This window comes from Thyridium curvatum (genome assembly GCF_004353045.1).
Source record: "Thyridium curvatum strain D216 chromosome Unknown NODE_105_length_127930_cov_85.615971, whole genome shotgun sequence".
Classification (NCBI taxonomy): Eukaryota; Fungi; Ascomycota; class Sordariomycetes; order Thyridiales; family Thyridiaceae; genus Thyridium; species Thyridium curvatum.
Genome location: NW_022156860.1, coordinates 45,932 through 63,462, shown reverse-complemented (window position 1 = coordinate 63,462; position 17,531 = coordinate 45,932). Strand labels below are relative to the sequence as shown.

Here is a 17,531-nt window from a genome sequence, read left to right as displayed (position 1 = left end):
AGAAGCGCAAGCCGGTGCCCCACTTGCTTCCAGAGCTTATCTCAAGTGCTACTGGCCCCACCAGCAAACGTCAGCCAAATCCCCGGACTCCCGTCCCACCTTGGTCTGGTTGCTACCCTCTGTCCGCCCAGAATCACCACCACCACCACCACCTCTCCCAAAAACCACCGTCCTGTCCATACCAGCACACACGGCACGCCCGATGCGCGCCTCAGCCCCGACGATCTGAGACCCGACCGATCATTTCCAGCACATCCGGTCGCACCCGCTGCCATTGCATGTCAAGTCCCTCCACGTCGCAAATCGAATCCCCGCCTAAGCCGTAGCGATGAACACGGCCGGCGTCATCATCCTCGTCCTCGTCCTCTTCCTCGTGGGAGGGGCCGTCGGCTGGGTTCTCTTCACCCGCTGGCGAGCGCAAAGATTAGGCGTAAGTAGTTCTCTCAAGCCCCTCGTATTGGCCTTCTCATTCCTCCTGCTGTCGGCGATGCTTGCCCCCCCCGGCGGCGCAACACTGGGCGCGCGTTTTGCACAAGACAACCCACCGCCACTGTCCATACATACAGACAAAAGGCTAACCATCAAAACCCAACGCAACAAACAGCTCCCGCCCCCGTCCTGGTCCTCCTTCATCCCCTTCGTCCGCTCCGAGCCCTCGTACGGCGTCCAGCCCGCGCGCGGCGGCGTCGTCGGCTGGTTCAACGACCAGGTCCGCAAGTTCCGCAACCGCAACAACCGCAGCGCCGCGGGCGCCTACGAGGGCGCCAGCGGCGTCGGCGGTGCCAGTGCCGGTGGTGGGTCGCACGTGGGCACGGGCCGGCAGGGCCGCGCCGGGTTCGGGCCCCTGGACCCGGACGACGCGTGGGACGCGCGCGTCGGCGCCGAGGCCGACATGTACGGCCCCAGCAGCTACTACGAGGAGCAGGAGCTCGGGTCGCACCCGCAGCACGGCGGGTCGAGCTACGCGATGAACCTGGCCCGCGACGAGGAGGAGATGGGTGCCGGCGGCGGCCAAGGCCGGCGCGGCAGGACTGGCGCCCCCGGCACCGGAGGCGGCCGGGCGAACCCGTTCGAGGACGACGCCGAGCCGAGTAACATGAGTCTGAGGGGGGTGAGCCCGCGGCCGATCGACACGTCGGCGGCGGCGGCTACGCCGGCGAAGAAGGGCGGGCCGAAGGACGGTGGGAGTGCCGAGAGCAGTCCTACCGAGAGGAGATCGGTCTTTAGAGAGAACGTGTAAAGTTCTGGTATGTCCGAGGGACAGAAAGATGTACGAGGTTCAACTTTGGGGTGGAAATTCTGTACGTGCGGGTATGGGTCTGGCTTTGCGTTGCTGATCTTCGTCTGGGGAGCTTGGGCATATTGTATCGATGCTATTTTGGGCAACAATCTGATCGCGAGAGGAAAAGCATGCATATGCTATGCGAAACTTGGCGGCGGTTTTTATTTTTGGAGGGAATTTTGATAGGCGTTGTCGGTCTGATATGTTTATCAAATATCTGTTCATTGAGTGAAGGTTTTCTATCTCCCTTGTAGTCTGGATCGAGGAGTCTGCTATCGACAGTTGATGTCACAGCGGTTCCGCATTGGCTCAGAGCAAAGGATCCAGCTGTAGGTAGAGATTTATAAGATGACATTCTGGGCATGTCTGATGTTCTCTGTCTAGAACTGCGAGATCTCGCGGATACTCCGTAGAGCCAGCCTTTGCCCGGATATGAGTCCGGCGGCTCGGCGCTCGCTAAACGGGGTAGGCCAGGGCCCCCGCAGGTCCCGCTGTCCGGCCCCATAAGGCCTCCGTCATAGGGGAACCAATGCCCCTCCAGAATAATTATCGTCCTCAATCTTTACCCCTCCAATCCCAGGAGCTGTGAGACCACACGAAGACGTGTTGTGAGACCACTTGTATATATCCCAGCTCCGAAGGGCGGTTACCCAGACATTTTCCAAGATGGCCGACGTCAATCTGCAAGAGATCCACGACACGCTGCTGTCGATCGCCTTTGAGGCCGGTCGGATGATCATGGCGGCCAACCCCAATGACATCTCGACCGGCACCAAGCTCAACTGTAAGCTCTTGCTTTCGGGCCAGAAGCTCCCACAAGCTTCCCGCATAACGTTTCTCAAGCCTCATTTCTACCCAATTGACCATCAGTTATGCTGACTGACATTGCCCGTGCGCCTTCACCAGCCGTCGACATCGTCACCGAGACCGACCAGGCCGTCGAGAAGATGGTCTCGACGCGCCTGCGCGCCGCCTACCCGGCCTACGAGTTCGTCGGCGAGGAGACGTACGTCGCGGGCGTCACCAAGATCACCGACGCGCCGACCTTTATCGTCGACCCCATCGACGGCACGACAAACTTCATCCACGGCTTCCCCAACGCCTGCATCTCGCTCGGCTTCGCCGTGGCGCGCCGCCCGGCCGTCGGCGTCGTGTACAACCCGTTCCAGGACCTGCTATTCACGGGCGTCCGGGGCGAGGGCGCGTACATGCAGCGCAACGCCGCCCTCGCCGCCGCGGGCAAGCTCGAGGCCGAGCGCCGGCGCCTGCCGCTCTTCCCCGGCGGGGCGCCGGCCCTGGGCGACCTGAGCACGGCGCTCGTGGCCGTGGAGTGGGGCTCGAGCCGCGACGGGCCCAACTTCGACGTCAAGGCCGAGGTCTTCCGCCGGCTCGCCGCGAGCAAGGAGGCGGGGGGTTCCATGTGCCACAGCCTGCGGTGCCTGGGCTCGGCGGCGCTGAACCTCTGCGCCGTGGCCGCGGGCCAGGTCGACTGCTACTGGGAGGGCGGGTGCTACGCCTGGGACGTGTGCGCGGGCTGGGCCATCCTCGCCGAGGCCGGCGGCGTCATGGCCGACGGCAACCCGGGCGGGTGGGAGCCGGCCGTCGACGCGCGGACGTACCTGGCCGTGCGCGGGGCGGCGGCGCTGGAGCAGCAGAGGGCGCTGGTCGAGGAGTTTTGGCGGGTCATTGGGGACGGCAGGATGGACTATAAGCACTGATGCGGGGGGGGGGGGTTGTCTAGGTACGGTTTTCCCAAGACAAGAAGTGGGCGATAATAGACAAGATTTTGGCATAGAATCTACGCCTGGGAGGCGTCAAAAAGTCAATAGAGTAGATGTTGGTGGTTTTCCAAGAGAATGTCGCGAGTCGACCGTGCACGTACTGGATAGCATAGACGAGGCATTGCCATATCTCTAGATACGAAACATTGCATTTGGGCGCATGGGGTAATAAGGTGCTGCACTTGACACATTGCAATTCAGAGTTCCTCGTGGATGCTGACTTTTTTTTTTCGAATTGCGAATAAGGTCTTCATCTGAGGCTATTCAATTTCCAGCCACGAAATCTTCCATGAGCCACTCTGATAATAGCGGCCTAGATGCAGAAATATTTGTCCAAGACAAAGTCTTCCAGAGGAATGAGATCTAGTCCCGAGAATATAACATAAGTTTTACTCATGCTAAGTAGGTGAAAAAGAAGAGACCAAGATCTGAGTGTATTTATACCGATTTGCTCCGACTGTTATCAGCACCAAATTTCCCGCCACAGTCTCTTGTTTGAGCTTGTGCCTGCTGCCTTTGGAAGAAGATTTGGGAATGCAAAGCCGTACCATGGGCTAAACACTATCATGATCTGAATTCAGCAAAAGGTCAAAACTAGACAAATCACCAGCTGGTATCCCAAGGACGGCAACGACTGGCGGAAAACCCCATGCACACTCAGAGAGAAAATAAGGTGTGCCATCTATGCCGCCCCATCCCACCCATATGTGCAAATACGTGCAGGGAGCAAGGGGAGCAAAGAGTCCCAGTCCAACAGGTCCAAGTAGGGGCCCGCTTTCCAGAATGAGAAATCGAACGAGGATAAGCATCAATAGGATGCAGAGCCGAATCTAGATCTAGGGCCGTTCCGCCCACGCCCTGGAGCGACAACGCGCGGTACAGGGCGTCCGCAGCCATCAGAAGGTAGTTCTACAAGTTCGCCACCTCCACACACCGGAAGCATGGAGCGAGCTTGCTCGCACTAACTGTCCTTGGGTTCTTGGGTGAACTCGTTTCAACTCGTACGTACTTGTTTTCGTCTGCAGGGACTCCAAAGGGTTCACAGGCAGCAGACCGGTGTGAAGATCAGAAGGCGAAATGGTGTGAAAAAAGGTTGCGTCTCACCGTCCAACGCCACCCGCTCGCCGGGTGCAGATCCGTTTTGCCCCTTTGCCGTTCCGTGGCACTACGGTGCATATGGTCACCTGCAGCACGGTCTGGGAAAATCCAGCGAATCTGTGGGAAGCGTATTTAGGTACGTACGTACGTACGTGCCTGGTTCGATGGGTTTTGTTGGGCGAAGGTGCGCACGGTGAAGATACACACATGCTGACTGCTCAAAGCACTGGGCAGCAGGCGAAGCTTGGAAGGGCATCATCCGCGGCATCCTGAGCCGAGTCTAGCCTTAGCTCAACGGGTGTTCGTGATCCCAGACCGGTTCACACTTATTGTCTGTTGATGGTGGCCTCTTCCCACTAGTGGGATCTGAACAGGTCCGTATCTGTGATATATCCCTGACACATCGTCTTCAGGGTCCCTCCCTCATCACACTCCAGGAGGACTTGCATAGCGTGGTAAACTCTCTCGTCTGGGGGCTTGCGGTGGTCCGGACTACGGCGCGCTATGCTTCCTCTAGAGACCTACCTAGGTCACAAGGGGAAACAGAGCGGGGATGCCACGAGGACCGCAATTTAGGGACTGAGGGTCTAGAAAGAAATCCGTCTATCGAAATAAGATTAGGGTGTGAAGACGCGGATAGCCTTGTTTACGAGTACATGAAGCGTCGGGAGACCTGTCCCGTCACGCTTGTCATCAGCCCGAGGGGTGTGATAGTGGTGCAAAGTGCAGGAACGAAGCTGACAAGACTGCAAGAAACAAACAGCGAGAGTTTCGCCAGGAGTGTCCGATCACCAGATAACACGAATGAAGCCTTGTCATGCAGTGGTCGGCATGTATCGTACGGATGGTCTCGAAGCCATCCTGCAAGGTAGATAGCTGGCCAGCAGGAGGGTAAGAGTGAGCAGACTCGCCTGGGAATGGGCTTTCAACTTGGATCCTGGACACGACAAGACAAGGAAAGGATGAGCGGAGGAGGTTACATCCCAGTGCGCGGTGCAGAAGCTGGACATGCATATGCTGTATGCACATGGATCCCTCGACCTCCCTTCCAGCCCACTGCAGGTGGAACCGCACTAAGTCGGCCTAAATTGGCGAGGTGGGTAGGGGAACGGTCTCTCGGGGTCAACACCAGATGAGTCGACTGGCGATCCTCGAGGTCAAGCGACTCATGCTTGGTATGCTTGGATCCGACCCGCGGTGAAACAGGTGTGCAAAGAAAAGATGCCCCTTCGTCCGAAGCCCAGTCACCAGGGTCATGAAATTGTCGCCGTGCTGCAGAAACGTACGAGAACAGAGTACATAGACCTTGTTTGGGCTGCAGGTTGCCGAATGACTGGAATGATCAACATGGTACGGCAGAATTAAAATCACCCGAGGATTGCCTCAAGCTCGTTTGCAGGTGAGAACAGAAGGGCAGAGCAGGTGGGTGGGTGTGCTTGTGAGATGAGATCGTGCGACGGCGTTGGGGGCGGGCGCGGTGGTGCAGGTGGCTGCTTTACCGCCGGTGTCGGCATTGCCATTGGGCAGAGGCGAGTGCTTGCTGCACGTCGCCGCCGTCTGCGTGTGCGGGTTGCAGGAACATGCAATAAGAGGCACAGTAGTCACAGCAGAGGGCATGGCGTCCGCCGCAGAACCACAGCAAATCGAGATTCGTGGTGAAGAAAAGCCAAGGAAGGCTGGAGGCAGGTCGGAAGGCCCGGCGGGGGGTTCGGGACTTGATGCACCGCAGGTGGTCTGGGCCAAGCCGTTCCTCGTTCGTCGGCGGCGCCATAGCCACTGTTTCTCTCTCTTTTGTTTGACGGACGAGCTCGATGGGAGTATGTGGGGTTTTCGTAATTTCTGGCCAGGTGGGAAAAACGAACGAACAAGTCAGCCGCATGATGCCTTGCAAGACCCATGCCCGCCAAAGCTTTGACGTAACAGGTTACTATCGTTCGTCTTTCCCCGCCTCCGAATGACCAGGATCATGGTAGCACACTGCAATAAAACGACAGCCACCTTTCTGAGATGCACGTAAACAACAAACACAGTGATGTGCGTGCGTGTGTGTGTGTATGTGTGGATGTGGGTGTATGCCATATGGACATCCCAGACCGCTAGTCTAGTGTTCGGCATGGATTTGGCCTGGCATGCACAAAATAGAATTATATCACAAAAATAGCCTGTTGCCGGCTTATAGCAAGAAGTGTACTGATTAATCCTGTATCTTCTATTTCGAAGATACTTCAATGAACAGAGGAAAGAACAGAAGCACAAGTGTTGACGCTGGTGATGGCCGGAGGAGGAGAAGGAGGAGGGAGGAAGGAGGTTGATCTCGATGGGTGGTCGTCGGACAAGGAGCGAGGTCGCAGTGTGTGGTTGGCTCGATAATGCTAGAAATTTCCAAGGCTCAATCAAGCTAAGGCACCTGCGGCACTCGGCTCTCCATCTTGAATTATTGTCCAATTAGCGACAGCCGTCCGCCAGCCAGTGCGGATAAACTGAGAGGCAGGCATGTCCGGCTCCACAAAACAGGACGACGTCCTCCGGCCTCCCCACCGCTGATTGGCCAATTCGATCGAAAGAGGCAGTTGAAGAAAGGCAGAGATGTCCGTGTCACCCATGTCTGACGCTAGAGATCTCGAGCGAGAAGACGCCGCTCGCGGACAGGTGGGGCCTTCAGTGGGAGCTAGCGCTGTAGCAGCCCGAGGGCGGGGGCCCCTGTCGCCTGCATTCTGGGCACACATGTTCTATCAAAAGACCGCTCCAGGCTTGTCTGCGCCCAGCCCGGGCAGATCTTGGTTGGGTGTGTAGCGGTTGCAGATGGCCTGTCGCCGCACTTTCTCTTCTTCTTCCCCACCTGGCCACCTTGTTCTCGTCCATCTTCGTTTTTTTCCTGCGCCTACCATCCTCTTCCTCCCGAGATCGCCGCAAGCCCTTACGCATCCCAGCCCCTCCCTCGGTCGGTGAACACTGTCTCACCTTGCATGCTGGCGATCCCCGGTAGATCAGAGATTACAGGCACTCGGAGTCGCTGGTGATCAACTGATGGCGTTCGCACAGACAGCAGCATAATGGTGACAAGTCTGGTGTCGAAGAAGAAGAAGAGGGAGGAGGAGGAGGAGGAGGAGGTGAGGATGGTGTGTGGTGGATCCGAACCATGGAGGCTTGCTTGTCCGATCCATCTGCTGTTCCAAGGTCTGTCACTCTGGCGCGTCCTACACTTCCCGGCCTGCTCCCTTGCCGGCCGGGTCCTGCGTGAGCATGAGCAAGGTCGCAATCATCCTGGCCCGGCCCAGCTCCACTCGAGACCAGTCGCCCCTCCACACTTCTTCCTTTTCTGTGCATCTTTTCTATCGCACACTGTCGCGCCAACTCCGGGAAGAGTCCTTGCTGCTCTGACCGGCGGTGTCCACCTTTTTTTCTGATCCCACCGGTGCCACCCCAGGCGATACTATTTCTATGTCGTTCCGACGACTCCTCCCCATCTTCCTTACCCTCCCCCTTCTTTCTCTTTCTTTTTTCTAGATAGCAAATAAACACGGATAGCATCATCAGTCCTGAACCATCCACGAGACTGCTCTCTTGAATCTACCGTGTCTGCATAGCACAGACTATACGTGCATCTTTTCGCGGGAACGTACACTACAACTAGACATTCCGGCATCCTGTTGAGCATTTTGCTCCAGATAGTCAGTCATACCACCTCTATCAATACCACCGCATTCACGACATCGCATTCGCCAAGGGCCTCTGTTCCAACCTCGCCCACGCGACGACACAACACTTGCAGTTTCTTGCTATCCTTAGCAGACAGGTGTTGTGTCCATCAGTCGTAAGACTTGCACCATCCAGGAAGGCAATGGCTCTAACCAAACAGAGATACTCTCGCAACACCGATGACTTCCCGACGCTGCAACTCTTCCTCCTCGGTAAGTCACTGGGTCGCACCAGCGTCACGCCTACCTAGTCTGCCATGTGCCCTTTGCTGACCATCTTCCCTGCAGCCATTGTGCGACTCGCGGAGCCCATCGCCCTGACATCCATCTTTCCCTACGCGTGGGCCCTCGTAAAGCAGTTCGAGATCGGAAACGAGGAAGATGCATCCTTCCACGCCGGCCTGCTCATCTCCTCCTTCTCGCTTGCCGAGGCCGTCATGGGCATGTACTGGGGCGGCGTCTCTGACAAGATTGGCCGCAAGCCCGTCCTGCTCCTCGGGTGTATAGGCACGATGTTTAGTATGGTCATGGTCGGATTTGCCACCAACATCTGGATCGCCCTCATCGGGCGAGTTCTCGGCGGTCTGCTGAATGGCAACATCGGCGTCATCCAGACCATGGTTGGAGAGCTGGTGACCAAGCCCGAACACGAACGTAGGTCTCCCTTTTCTCTCGTTAGCTTCGTCGATGTGGGGAACAGAGAACTAACAATATCTCTCCAGCTCGAGCGTACTCCATCATGCCTTTTGTTTGGTCTGTGGGCACCATCATTGGCCCTGCCATCGGAGGAACGTGCGCCAATCCTCATGAGTCCTTCCCCAACCTCTTTTCTGCTGAGGGCATCTTTGCCAGGTTCCCCTATCTCCTGCCCAACCTTCTCTGTGCTTTGCTGCTGCTTGTCAGCATCGTTCTGGGCTATTTCTTCCTCGAGGAGACCCACCCTGACATGAGAACCCGCATCCCTCCTCCCGTCGAGACGTACGTCTCTGACGAGACTCCACTCATGGAGACGTCCGATGCTATGAAGCGGCCAGCCGTGGACATGCGGGATGAGACTTATGGAACCTTCAGGAGCCAGGACAGCGCCGAGGAATCCCAGGCACAATGGGCCCGCGAGGAGAAGCGGTTCAACACTAGCATCTTCTCCAAGCGCATTATGTCTGTGGTGATTGCTCTGTCGATCTTCACGTATCACTCGATGACGTACGATCACCTCCTACCCATCTTCTTCGAGGACAACCGAGCCCCGAGCATGGCCCTCGCTGGTCTGTCCCCTGGCAGCCTGTTCTACGCCCCCGGCGGGCTTGGCCTGTCTCTCCAAAACGTTGGCATGATCATGGCTGTCAACGGCGCCATTGCGCTTTTCATCCAGGCGGTGATCTTCCCCATTGCTGCCGAGCGCATCGGAGTGCACAGGCTGTTCATTCTGGTCACCGTGCTTCACCCCATCTCTTACCTCTTGGTGCCTTTCTTGCTTTATGTTCCCCAGGGTCTCCTCTACCCTGCCATCTACGCATGCCTCACTGTCCGCAATCTCTTCGCCATCATCGTGTACCCCCTACTCCTCATTCTGATCAAGGAGGCCACCCCGAGCCTCTCGGTCCTCGGCAAGGTCAATGGCATGGCAGCGAGCGCCGGCGCCGCTTGTCGCATGATCGCTCCCCCCATCGCCGGGTATCTGTACACCGTTGGCAGCAGGATCGACTGCACGGCCCTGGCGTGGTATGGAAGTGCCGTGGTTGCTGTGATCGGAGCCTTCCAGTGTTTCTCCGTGAAGCGTGAGAAGGCTGCGGACCAGCACTCAGGTGAGGAGGCCACGGGCCGGAAGGGACAGAACGGAGCGATTACTACCATCCTTTCCGTTTCAGAGGATGACGAGTAAGGCCCTCGTGATCTTAAGTGAGATCATAAGGTGATGACCAGATCGGGAGTGCGATGCCTGCATATGGGGTCGTCTCGTGAAACGAACAAGCACCCGGATACCCAGGTCCTGGAGCGAGCACATACGAGGAGGGTTGGAATATGGTGGATGGGATCACGCTCGAAACGCCGATACGTTTGTTTTATTCTGCAAAAAGACGTATTTACGACGAAAGCGAGCGACGGCGTTATGGTTGTTTTGGGTTTGAAATAAAAAATCTGCGCAGACTTGCATTCACAGGCGCAAGGGTAAAAGGGCGGCTGCATTGTGTTTGTTGTATTCGAGACGTCTTGGAAAAGCTTGGGTTTGCATTTTAGCAGCGATGTATGTAGTTATGTACATAGAAGTCCTCTGCGTCGGTTTCCATCGATGCGGGCAGTCTATATCGGTAATAAAAATGGATCATGTCAAGTTGCTCCTATTATGCTGTCTCTGTGAACTGCCATCGCTCTGGATTGGGAGGGCTGAAGTTTTGAAGATTCGTTCGTCTCATGAAAAAAGTGGGGGTGTCGTGAAGATTCGATCCTGACGGCGACTTCTGGAAACTTTTTCCAAAGGGTTCGATAAAGACATGCGGCTATTCGACTAGCACGAGGAGAGGAAACACACAATTCTTCTTGGTATCAAGTACACGCCGTACAAACCGGGCAAGAACTGCAGAAAATAACACTTTGAGCCCTCACTTTGGTGAGACAAGTCGGCTCTCACTCGCCTACTCCGAAAATGGTCCAGCTCGAAGAACTCATCGAAGCTGCCGCAAGCAAATACAACTTCTCAGACAGCAACGCCCAGACCAGCGGCACGCCTTCACAGGATGGATCGGGCGTCCCGCTGCCGGACCTGCCGCCCGAGCGCAAGGCCACGACCGGCAAGACGGCCGACGAGCTCTGGGCCGAGCTCAACAAGTCGCCCCTCTTCATGACGGAGCTCGAGGACAACGACGACGTCGCCGCCCTGCAGGCGCTCGCCTACGAGGGGACGCCCCTCGAGAACGCCTCGGACTTCAAGGAGCGCGGCAACGAGTGCTTCCGCGAGAAGAAGTGGTCCGACGCGCGCGAGTTCTACGACAAGGGGGTCGCCATCCTGACGGCCGAGGAGCGGCGCCGGGCCAAGGGGGAGCCGCCCCGCGCCCGGGAGCCCGAGGACCCGCCCGGCAGCGACGACGACCCGGACGAGGTCGCGCGCCAGCGCGGCGTGCTCGAGAGCACGTACGTCAACCGCGCGGCGTGCCAGCTCGAGCTGCGCAACTTCCGCTCCTGCACGCTCGACTGCGCCGCCGCGCTCAAGCTCAACCGCCGCAACGTCAAGGCGCTGTACCGCAGCGCGCGGGCCCTGCTGGCGCTGGGCCGCGCCGACGAGGCCGCCGACGCCTGCGCGCTGGGGCTCGACGCGGAGCCCGCCAACGGCGCGCTGCTGGCGCTCGCGAGGGACGTCGAGAGGAAGGCGGCCGAGGTGCGGGAGAGGCGGCGCCGGGAGGAGGAGCGCGCGGCGCGGGAGAAGCGGCGCGCGGCTTTGCTCAAGGCGGCGCTGGCGGCGCGCGCGATCCGCACGCGCAGGACGGAGCAGCCGCCCGAGATGGAGGACGCGCGGGTGCGGCTCGCGCCGGACGAGGACGACCCGCGCAGCACGCTCGAGTTCCCCGCCGTGCTGCTGTACCCGGCGCACCTGCAGTCCGACTTCGTCAAGGCGTTCGGCGAGGCCGAGGCGCTCGAGGCGCACCTGTCGTACATCCTGCCCCCGCCCTGGGACGCGCGGGGGGAATACACGCCCGCCGGCGTGGAGTGCTACATGGAGACGGTCGCGGGGGGGCTCGTCAAGATGGGCAAGAAGGTGCCGCTGCTGACGGTGCTGTCGGGCGGCAAGGTCGAGGTCGTGGACGACGTGGTGCGGATCTTCGTGCTGCCCAAGGCCCGGGCCGAGGGCTGGGTGCAGGAGTTCAAGGCTAAGAAGGCGGCGGAGAAGAAGACGTGAGGCGAGAGATGCGGAGATCAATGGTGGAAAGAAATTCCAAAAAAGGGTATTGCGTCAAAAGGCAGCGTGAATGCAATCAGACTCCAACGCCGAACTCACTTGTTGTCTCTTTGACCGCCAGGGAGGACCAGAGACGTCTAGCTATGTCTAATGTAGAAAACTCTATATTCATTACAGGATGTAGGTATGAAATTAATTCATTTGGAGCTCTCGTTACAAGGAAATAATTGTACCACCAGTGATCCCCATTCGACCTTGACGCAGCCACTCCGATATTCCTCCATTTGGCGACTATCATGTCCAAGAAAAGGCCTTTCCATCAAGCTCAAACTCAAAGCTCGTTCGGCCCATGCCGTCACACAACCCTATTCCTTCCCTTACACCATGCCAAGAAGATATTGAAACTACCGTCCCCCGTATGTCCTCGTCATCAGCGGCCGTAGACATACTCCTTGTGAGTAATCTGGCCTCAGAACTGCGACGATCGTGTCCTCTTGCTCCTGCGCCTCGGCTGCGTCTCCACCGCCTTGCCCTTGCTGCACCTGCTGATACTAGACGCTCTCTCCATCGCTGGCGGGCTGGAGTAGGCAACGCCCAGACCCAAGAGCAGTTCTGCGGCGTCCTCGTCATCGCCAGTGGGCTGCCGCTGCTGCAGGAACGCGTTGACCCGTCTCGCGGCATCGACCATCGCCATCGGGTTGGCGGCAGACTGGCCCGGCGTCGGTTCCCTCGCCGGCCTCGTCGGCTCGACTGTCGGTGGAGGGGGTCGCCAAGTACGATCGGCGGTTTCTTGTTGTTGGAGTCGCTGTGCCAGTCCTATTTGTTGTTGTTGTACTCGTTGCCGTAGCTGTTCTGATACCGGCGGCGGGGTCGGCAGCTCGCGGCGGTAGGGGTGGTGTCGGTGGTAGGGCATGGAGGTCCCCGAGGGCAGGGCCGAGAGCCACGGGTCCGCGGTCCTGAAGGGGTCGTTGTCGCCAAAGTGCACTTTGCTCTTGTACTCGGGCGGCGTCCAGGGGTGGCTCGTCGGCATCGGTGGCGGCGGCGGGAGCTGGCTCTGGTAGGTGTAGGCGGACTCGGGACTCATGTCTGGGCCCATGGAGTACCTGACGTACCCGCCCCTGTAGCTGGGAGCCAGCATTCTGTCTTGAATAACTCGGTATTCCAGGCTGTTGCTGCCCGGATACGCGTCCATGGAGCCTCTCGAGCGTCCGCGAGAGTGTCTGCTGCCGTGGGAACTGGCCGTCGACAAGTCGCGAACGACGCTGGACTGCCGGGGGTGCCCGCGCTCCTCCATGTTCTTCTCGCGGTCCCTCTCGGCATCCTGGATCGCTCGGGCGACGATGTCTGGGTCGATGGTCATGCAGCCGAAGTTGGGAGAGCTGGGAGGTATGCAGAGGCTTGGAAAGTCGGGTCCGAAGATGGGTATAAGTGCACCGGATATCTGGTAGCAGAATGTAGCACAGACGGCTTTCGCACAGCTATATGGCATCCAGTACCCTGTTGAGCTGTGGTCAGTTCCCAAGATCTCCATGCATGATTCGACGAGAGCGTACCTTGTGCGGGGATCGAGCCTCCGGTAATGCTGTGCGTAATCTCCTTCAGTCCGCGGTTCATGCCGAGCATTTTGGATGGTTGGGTCTGAGTTGGTAAGTGTTAGTCTCAGTGCTCTATGTGGAAAAGAATGCGGTCTTCCGACACCCCCTCTACGGTACCTTACCTTGCTGTATTGACAAGCCTTGAAGAAAGGGGTCATCCGGACCAGTCCAACGTTGTAGTCCCACATAACGGTAAACTTCTTATCCGAACCGGCAACCTCAAAGGTGTATTGGAATACTGCGGAAAGGATGGGTGTCAGACGTCAATGGGCATTTGGACATCGGATGGCATCACTGACCTTCAAAGCTCTCGCGGCCCGTCTTCTGGTAAAAGTCCTTTTTGCCGCTGTTGTAGGGAATGTGGCCGGGACTGTTCTGGATCTCGCCCAATGGCGAGACTCGAAACTTTTGAACTTCTCGACGGGCGCTGTCGTCCAGGTGGTGCTCGTAAGGGGGGAATTTGACCTCGCCTTTGGTATTCAACCAAGCGTAGTTACTCGGGGATGGGATAGCTGCTGAGTTCGACAGAAGCGGGCCATCTCTTGATGGAGGGAGATCAGTGGAAGATGTCCAAGCCGGGGAGAGACTCGGGCTCGCTCGGTAGTGCTGAGCCAATTGAGCTGGCGATGTTGGGTTGAGCAGAGACCGTACGGGCAACATAGCGATGATGGGTATGGATGCAGGTGCCCAACTCTCGAAAGTGCAACGATGAGCGACGAAAGAATGATAGAAAAGAATCAATGAGGCAGAGACAAGAGTGATAGGTAGCAAAGGGGGTTAAGTACGGAAGTTGCAAACTCGCGGGTGCGGTAGGCAAAAAGGGTGCATGAAAGGTGCTTTTGTGTTGGTCACTCTGGCAAACAAATCAAGATACACGCCCAGTCAACCCGCAACCACTGCTGGAATCAGCCGAGTTGCAAGCCAGAACCGAAGCAGACGACCTTGTTCCTTTCTTTGCTTGAGAGTCTCGGAGTTGCCGACGACTAGAGAGCCTGATCCTCGTGGAGGGCGGTCGGGTAACAGCCCAGGAGTCGTTTCTTTTTGTCCAGGGATGCTTGCCTACAATGTTCCGCATGGAATGTTCTTTTCGTTTGTTTTGTCCACCGCTACTCGGAGGCGGTATGGTGAGCTGGCGAGAAGCCACAAAATGATATTTGATCAGAAAAGACAGGGCAGATGGGCCACCTGACCAGCATGCCTACGCCGTCAGTTATGACCACAACAGGGGCCTGTTAGGGATTGCGAGGGTGATCAAAGGAGTTAAGGGACAGGTATCGGAATCAAACTTGTGTGTTCTGTCTTGGGAATCGAGGTCGAGATCCGACTGATTGAGCTTTTCGCAGACACAGGTTCCGTAGGGCAAACATACTGACTTGGAACTTGAGCACCCAGGCTCCAACTGCATTGACAACGGCGAGTGTGTAGGTAGGATTTCCTGTGACAACGGAAGCACGCAAGAGCGTGTGGAGACTGAAAATAAGGACGGCCTAGGCCAGTTTCACTTGAGTTCACCAAGAAGCGTGTTGGTCCCAAAAGGGCGAGTGCAGGCGACTGCATGACGCAGTCTGCAATTATGTGGCTTGATGGGGTGTGGGATGGGGAGATGTTTGACGGCGACAAATAGCCCCAGTGTCTACTTTGGAAGGGCTCAAACACCACCACTTGCTCAAGGGGGCCATCTTGTTAAGGGTAGTTTTGACAGCAAGCAGGTGCCCGGCTGGCTGCAGGGAGCTGCCGTCCGGCTAACGGGGCAAGACGGTCGTCAAGAACGCGGGTAGAACCAGCTCGACATGTTGCAAAACATGGAACACCCTCCCAGGCAGCCTTGGTCAACTGAGCACACGTGGCTGAGTCGACTACATTCACATGGAGGGTAGCAACACGCTTTTGTCGTCTGGTGCACCCGCAAACGATTTGTTCCGCAGCTGAGGGGTTGGAATGACCCAACAATCCGACGGATGCTTGTTCCCATCAAGGGCCTCGGCCGCTTCACCATTACCACTGTCTTCCCCCAGGCCCATCAGTCAGTACCGTCAATAGCTATAGACAGAAAGGAAAGACAACACCAGGCCAGTGTTTCCAAGTGGGACACTGGGTGAGCTGCTTCGTTCTACTGTGCCTGGCATTCAAAAAACAAAGGCCAAATCTGTCAGTCTCGATAACGGGGATTCCGTAGATTGAACGGGCTCTGTGGTGACTTTGAAGCAGATCGATCCGCAAGGGACCATTGGCTGGGAAGGAGGTGGTGCAAGTGATGTACTTTGGGGCAAACACTACATGAAGTTACCACATATTGGGTGAACGTTTGTGTGTAGGTGCCCAAGCTCCGTCCGTCAAGCAGGTGGCTGGCCGCCAGTACCTTGGCCCCGAAATAGCTCTGATAGGGATTCGAATGAAACACGGGATGATTGCCAGTTGCCAACAACAAAAGCCAATTAATAGTACTTTGCTAGTCTGAGTGACTCGTCACATTGGAGAGGGAACAGGGGAACAGGTGCTTGCTTCGCTTGAGCTGAGGAGATGAGAGTAACAGATTAATCCAGCGCGAGGATTTCGCTGCATCATTTTTGTGAAGGAGATATGAAGGGGATATGAAAACTGGTGAACAGGAAGTAGTCGGGATGGGGGTTGGGATCGGTGATGTTGTGGGATCAACTGTGTAATGTGCCGACGATCCAGAAAGGCCAGTCCTGGTGTGGCCAACCAGGGCCAGCCCGCCACTCATCTCAATGAATTAGAAGAGGCTTATCCCCAATAGTCAATAGTGAAAGGAGTCCTGCAGCTGGCCGATCGTGTGTCAAGGTCCATCTCCACCAGCAAACCATGAGGAACTTCTTTGCGTCCATAAGTGGACAAAAGAGGCACGGCATAACATCGAACGGGACGAGAAGGGCATAAGATTCGATGTAGCGGCAGCCATCGTGAAAACAATGACCTCTGCCTACACATTTTGCAGTGGACACTGGGCGAATGTTACTGAGTGAGCGCTCGCTCATGGCTAGAACGCCCACTGGCACTGCACGTTTTGTTCGCCCGGGTGCGCAATAAGTACGTCAATGGTTGATAGGAGCTTGCGGCCTGGGCTCCTCAGATGCAGGAAGTTGTGCGAGGTACGGTGTACAGTTGAGGGTTTCACTTTCAGGCAACACCCGCCTCCCTAATTCGCCCGTTTGGGCGGCATGGGCACGCCGCGCGGAGACGGAGATACATGCTGGAGGCTTGAACCAGGAACAGCCCTGTGCTGTGTCTTTGTGATCTGGGAAAGCTGCCAGAGGACCCACTGCCGGCCATCTTGACAGGAAGATACCGGCAGGCCATGATGAAGCAACCTCAGGGAGGGGCGTGTGACAGCAGCAGACCACGGCGTCCGTCGCACAAGTCGACTTCGGACTTTTTTTGATTCTTTGTGTTGGCCTTGGAGGGAGCAGAGTCGCACCGACGCCTGGGAGAAGAAGCTGCGGGGCTGCAAACCACGCCGCTCGATAGGTGAGGACCAAGGGAGCCGGGCAAGTATGAGCGTTTGAGGTAGCGCAGAGAGCGTGATGCAAGAAAGCATGCAGTGTGTTACGGCAGCCGAGTGGGCATGGCTGGTTGGACGCCTGGGCCCTGGCCAGCAGCGGTTGTCTACATCCTCACGTGGATGATGCATGAAGCGCGCAACCATGATTGCAATTTAAATCCAAGGAGATTACCCGCCATTGAGTGTTTGGGCACTAGCCCGGCCGACCTCGACAAGTCTCATGAGCACGACATGTCTAGTGCACCAGGATAATAGTTGCCGGCGCACTCGAGCCTCTTCTCTTTTTCTAGAAGGGCCCCAGAAGACCCCAAGGAGAGTGAATGTCGAGACGAGATCGAATGAGATGTGACAATCGGTACCTTGGGCACAGTCCAGACCGAATCTGGCCACTGTTAAGAACATCTTGGTGTGTAACAGCCATCAGCAGCCAGGGGAGCCAGAACGGTCAACAACGGGAGAATGAACAACCAAACAAAGACCCAAGAGCCAGATACAAGAAAGGAAGAGAGAGAGAGAGAGGTACCAGGGAAGATGCCTGGTGGTACAAAATTGCGGCGACTCGTGTCTCTGCCCTCTGCAAAGACCTAGCATTGAGAGATCTTTGTGAGACAGCCGTAGAGGAGAAAAGGATAGATGGATGGCTGTAGCACACCCTGTCTGTTCAG

At 57.1% G+C, this 17,531-nt stretch overlaps 5 protein-coding genes across 5 annotated transcripts; 4 read left to right on the top strand and 1 right to left on the bottom strand.

Moving 5' to 3' along the window:
* Positions 1–328: 328 nt before the first annotated feature.
* Positions 329–1,240, top strand: E0L32_011392 (uncharacterized protein; the record flags this gene model as incomplete). Its single annotated transcript, XM_031134117.1, has 1 exon — positions 329–1,240. One exon carries the CDS (start codon positions 329–331, stop codon positions 1,238–1,240), a length of 912 nt encoding a protein of 303 aa, XP_031000625.1.
* A 708-nt stretch (positions 1,241–1,948) lies between these two features.
* Positions 1,949–3,000, top strand: E0L32_011391 (uncharacterized protein; the record flags this gene model as incomplete). Its single annotated transcript, XM_031134116.1, has 2 exons — positions 1,949–2,066; positions 2,153–3,000. The coding sequence occupies 2 exons, from the start codon at positions 1,949–1,951 to the stop codon at positions 2,998–3,000; spliced, it is 966 nt and encodes a 321-aa protein (XP_031000624.1).
* A 5,116-nt stretch (positions 3,001–8,116) lies between these two features.
* E0L32_011390 (uncharacterized protein) lies at positions 8,117–9,741 on the top strand (the record flags this gene model as incomplete). The annotated part of the gene is made up of 2 exons (XM_031134114.1): positions 8,117–8,513; positions 8,582–9,741. 2 exons carry the CDS (start codon positions 8,117–8,119, stop codon positions 9,739–9,741), a joined length of 1,557 nt encoding a protein of 518 aa, XP_031000623.1.
* A 762-nt stretch (positions 9,742–10,503) lies between these two features.
* E0L32_011389 (uncharacterized protein) lies at positions 10,504–11,751 on the top strand (the record flags this gene model as incomplete). Its single annotated transcript, XM_031134113.1, has 1 exon — positions 10,504–11,751. One exon carries the CDS (start codon positions 10,504–10,506, stop codon positions 11,749–11,751), a length of 1,248 nt encoding a protein of 415 aa, XP_031000622.1.
* Positions 11,752–12,220: 469 nt separating this feature from the next.
* E0L32_011388 (uncharacterized protein) lies at positions 12,221–14,006 on the bottom strand (the record flags this gene model as incomplete). Its single annotated transcript, XM_031134112.1, has 4 exons — positions 12,221–13,248; positions 13,305–13,389; positions 13,469–13,584; positions 13,646–14,006. 4 exons carry the CDS (start codon positions 14,004–14,006, stop codon positions 12,221–12,223), a joined length of 1,590 nt encoding a protein of 529 aa, XP_031000621.1.
* Positions 14,007–17,531: the final 3,525 nt, after the last annotated feature.